Source organism: Penaeus japonicus, unplaced genomic scaffold, assembly GCF_977035675.1.
Source record: "Penaeus japonicus unplaced genomic scaffold, GWHDUDI00000001_assembly GWHDUDI00000040, whole genome shotgun sequence".
NCBI lineage: Eukaryota > Metazoa > Arthropoda > Malacostraca > Decapoda > Penaeidae > Penaeus > Penaeus japonicus.
Window position 1 is genome coordinate 23,264,114 of NW_028234442.1, and position 5,000 is coordinate 23,269,113.

General features: G+C 46.8%; 1 protein-coding gene across 1 annotated transcript in view; it reads right to left on the reverse strand.

Moving 5' to 3' along the window:
- Dscam4 (Down syndrome cell adhesion molecule 4) overlaps positions 1 to 5,000 on the reverse strand; it is a gene marked incomplete in the record, with an annotated part of 112,555 nt that overhangs the window by 67,590 nt on the left and 39,965 nt on the right. The window contains 2 exon segments of the mRNA XM_086534177.1: positions 3,247 to 3,374; positions 4,487 to 4,628. Of these exon segments, the coding sequence (XP_086390303.1) occupies positions 3,247 to 3,374; positions 4,487 to 4,628 (270 nt within the window).

The window sequence follows — 5,000 nt, forward strand, 5'->3', positions numbered from 1 at the left end:
TGTGTGGTCCGGTGGTGTGCGTTTGCGTTTACGTGTGCGTGTGCCTGTATGTGCGCGTGTGTATGTGCGTTTGATGTACATATGAGTCCGTCCGTTCGTTCGCGCGTGTGTGCCAATCCGTACGCAACAACACAACTATTTCAACTTGAACATAAGGGCCGACCTGCAACCATCCCTATCGTCTCGCACTCGACGGCCCGGCGGACTGTCGGTCTAACATCCTTCTCCTTCTCTTTCTACTCCTTGTTCTTCTTTTCTTTACTCTTTCTTCATTTCATTTTTTTTTCTTCTCCTCTTTTTTTTTATAATGATTTCTTTTTTGTTAATTTTTTTTTTAATTTCTTTTTTTCTTTTTTTTTCATTTCTTTCTACCTTTCTTTCTTCTTCTTCTTCTTCTTCTTCTTCTCCTTCATTCTCCCTCCTTTATTTCTCTTTTTTTTTCTTGTTCTCTACATTCGCTCTTTTTTCTATATTGACTCGCTCTTTCTTGGAATTTCTGAAGCCAACAACAGAATTGTGAATTTTTACCATTTCCATCTCTTTCTGCGTTCCTTCACTGACCCCCATCCCCTCCCCCCCTCCTCCTCCTCCTCCTCTTCTTCTCCTCTTTCTCTCTTCCTCCCCCTCCCCCTCCCTCTCTATCTTTTGCCTCTCCCTATCCCTTTTCTCCCCTTCTTCTTCTCCCTTTCACTCACTCTCTCTTTCTCTCTCATAGCCCTCCCCCCAAATCCCCTCTCCCCTCTTATCCCCCCTCTTTTTCCCCCTCTCTCTCACTCTCATCCTCTCTCCCTCTCTCTCCTCCTTCCCCAGCCCCCTCTACTCTCACACTCTCTCCACTCACCTCTCCCCCCCCCACCACACACTCGATCTCTCGCGACTCTCTCTCTCTCCCCTCCCCCCCCCCCTTCTCTCTCTCCGTCTCCCTCTCCCCCCCCCTCACTCTCTCCCCTCCTCACTCTCACTCTCACTCTCCCTCTCTCTCTATCTCTCTCTTTCTCCCTCCCTTCCTTCCTCTCTCTCTGGGTGACTGAGGAAGCGGGCGAGAGCAAGCCAGGGCAAGCCAAGACAAGCCGAGGCAAGCCGAGGCAAGCCAAGACAAGCCGAGGCAAGCCAAGACAAGCCAAGACAAGCCGAGGCAAGCCGAGACAAGTCGAGGCAACGGCGCTTAACCTCAGAAAAAATGCAGAGAATTCCCGTTCACCCTTTGCATAACGAGTTTCGCGCTAGTTAGAAGTTATTACAGTCGTTTCCCCTTAATAGCACTGTCGTATCTACATCATTATAGCGGTGTTGTTGTTGTTTTTCGTTGTTGTCGTTTTTTTTTTTGTTGTTGTTGTTGTTTTATGTTCCGTTTCCTTAAGATTAGCCTAATCTTGTTGCAGGAAAATAACCTGAACGCTTTTCCGTTGCGAGAGTTGAAAGGGTTTGTTAACGATTTTTTAAATTATGTTATTGAGCCAGTTTCCTTTTTTTTCTCTCTCTCATTCTTTTCGTTTTTATTTTCTAAACGCTTTATTATAACTAGATAAAAAACGAAAGGAAATGTAAACAACTATATTCTTAAATTATGTAATTGAACTTTTTTTTTTTTCTTAATCTACCGAACACATTTTATAGACATTGTATTTCGGCGTTTTCGTTAGCTTGGTAAAAAGAAAAGGAAATATTGTCGTCATTAGCGAACGGCAGCGAAGCTTCCAGAGTAAAACCGGCTAACAAGCCTTCGACAAACCGCCTCGAGTCTTGTCAGATTCACACTGAATTGCACCGGCTGCCTCGTGCAATCTCTTCAACACGCCTTCCACTAATCAAGGCGAGAGATTAGGGAGGCCAATCTTCTCTATTCATCTCACAACTATATAATTTCCAACCATAATCGCTCGGCTGTTAGTCCTGTAATTCCTTTACTTAGGCTCTCCTCCTCCTCCTCCTCCCGGTCCTCTTCACGCTCCCTCCTCCCTTCCTTCTCCTTCTCGAACTTACGTCTCTCTCTCGTTCTCCTTTCCTTCCCTCTCTTTCCGTCCCCTTTGCCTGGCTCCTTTATTTTCCCTCCACCTACTTCCCATCCTGTTCTCTCGTCCTCTTCCTTTCATTCCTCTTTTCTCTCTCTCTCTCTCTCTCTCTCTCTCTCTCTCTCTCTCTCTCTCTCTCTCTCTCCTCTCTCTCTCAACTCTCCGTCCCTCCCTCACTCTCTCCCCCCCCCCCCTCTCTCTCCTCACTATCTCTCTAATCTCCTCTCCTCTTCTTCTCATCTCTCTCTCTCTCTACTTCTCTCTCTCCCTCTCCCTCTCTCTCCCTCCCTATCTCTCTCTCTCTCTCTCTCTCTACGTTCCTCCTTCTTCTCTCTCTCTCTCTCTACTTCCTTCTCTTCTCTCTCTCTCTCTCTCTCTCTCTCTCTCTCTCTCTCCCCTTCTTTTTTTTCTCTCTCTCCTTCTTTTCTCTCTCTCTCTCTCTCTCTCTCTCTCTCTCCTTCGTCCCCTCCTTTCTCTCCCTCTCCCCTCCCTCCTTTTCCCGGCTTTACACACGAGCGCCAATTAATTTAGAATAACCTAGCCCGATCACCTGCAATCTTCGTCGTACAGCTGGCAACGCGGGCCAACCGATTGTAAACAAACATGCGTAAAGTGTTTGCTGTCGTCGCCCTCGCACTTGTTATTGTACCAGCTCTATTGCGCTCAATGTATTGTTGTTTCCTTTGGTATGATTTTCTATGCTTTCCCCGCTCTCTCGGTGCAGGGAATTAAACACTCTTTTCTCCGTTTCTAAGAACCTTAGAAACATAATGTTTCATGATTGCTTTCCGGTCTTGGTTTTAGATCCTCTTGTACTTGTAGTTGTATTCGTAGGTGCATTTATCAACGTGAGTCAGAATTATGAATATCAAAAGATATTAACACATTGAATGCAAATGCCGTAATCTTAACAATAAAAGAATGACAAAAAAAAAGTTGTATCGTTGCTTGTGTCTGTAATGGTACTAATAGACACAACTCTAGTTATATAGTATGAATATTATCAAAAATCAGCAACAGTAGAAGCAGCTGTAGTAGGAAATACAAGCACAGCAGCATCAGCTGTAACAGTGACAGTAGTCTCAACCATCCCGGGAGAAGCAACGGCAGTAGCAGAAGCAATAAATAAACAAAGAATAATAAAATCCAAGAGGACAGTAGGAGCAGCAGTAATGGAACCAATAGTTACACACGAAATTCGACATGTCAAGCAGGACGAGCAGTCTGCACCCACCTCCGAGAGCCAGCTGTGCCGCCGCCTGCATGTTGTGGTGCCGAGAGGTCACCACACACTGGTACATCGCCCGGTCGTCCTTCCCCACTTTGTGCACCGTCAGCACCTCCCGCGGGGACGTCACGAACCTGGAGGAGGGGGGAAGGGGGGCTTAGTACGTGGGGAAGGAAGTGGAGGGTGTGTTGCATGGGGAAGGAAGTGGAGGGTGTGTTGCATGGAGAAGGAAGTGGAGGGTGTGTTGCATGGGGAAGAAATGGAGGGTGTGTTGCATGGGGAAGAAATGGAGGGTGTGTTGCATGGGGAAGAAATGGAGGGTGTGTTGCATGGGGAAGAAATGGAGGGTGTGTTGCATGGGGAAGAAATGGAGGGTGTGTTGCATGGGGAAGAAATGGAGGATTTGTTGCATGGGGAAGAAAATGGATTTATTGCATTGAGAAAAAACTAGGGGTTTAAATCAAGAGATTTCTTGCAAGAGGAAAGAGATCAGGGGATTTCCTGCATTGATCTACAAGAGAATGAAAGCGGAGGATTTATTACAGGGGAAAGTAAAGGGATTTGCTGCATATGTCTGCAAGGGGAAGAAGTTGGGAATCTATTTTATGTCTGCCAAATTGGGAATTCATTGCATGCGTTTGCAAGGAAGTGTAAGTGAGGGATTTAAATCAAGGGTTTGTTGGATTTACTGCCTAAGGTCAAGGTAGATTTCAGTGAGATTCTATGAGGCGACGAGATTTTCTTTCATATTTGAAGATTGAAATCAGATCATGATCACAATTGTAAGAATAATATGATAATAATAATGATAAGGATGATAATTACAGTGATGATGATAAGAAGAAGAAGAAGGAGAAGCAGAACAACAACAATAAAAATGATAAGGATAAAAACACCAATTGAAAAGGATAATTGTAATAATAATAGTAATCATGATAATAGCAATATCAGTAATGACAATAATAATAATAATAATAATAATAACGATAATGTTAATGTTAATAATAAGGCTTATCACAACGCTAATGATAATAATAACGATAATGTTAATGTTAATGATAAGGCTTATCACAACGCTAATAATAATAACGATAACAACAGTTCTGATAAAGACGATGCCCTCGCACCCACCTTCCGTCGGGCGGGATAACGATAAGGTTAATGTTAATGATAAGGCTTATCACAACGCTAATGATAATAATAACGATAACAACAGTTCTGATAAAGACGATGCCCTCGCACCCACCTTCCGTCTGGCGGGAGACTCTTGCCGTTCCTCAGCCACGTGACGGAGGTGATCGGGTGACCTTGCACCACGCACCGGAACTCGGCCGTCTTGCCCATGTCCACCACCAGGCGCCGCGGAGACACGTGCACGCTGATGGACTCTGTCGGAGGGGGAGGGGGGGAAGGGGAGATGAGGGAGGGTAGGGGGGGGAGGGGAAGGGGATGGGCGGAGGAGGGGGAGGTTAGGGGGGAAGGGGATGAGGGAGGGGGAGGGAGGGGAGGGATGAGGGAGGAAGGGGGGATGGGGGAAGGGAGGGAGGGGGAGGGGGAGGGAGGGAGGAAGGGGGGATGAGGGGGAGGGAGGGGGAAGGGGAGATGAGGGAGGGTAGGGGGGAAGGGAGGGGGGGAAGGGGAAGGGGGAGCGGATTGGGAGATGAGGGAGGGAGGGAGGGAGGGGGGAAGGGCAGAGGGGAGATGAGGGAGGGGGGAAGGGCAGAGGGGAGATGAGGGAGGGGGGATGGGCGGAGGGGGGA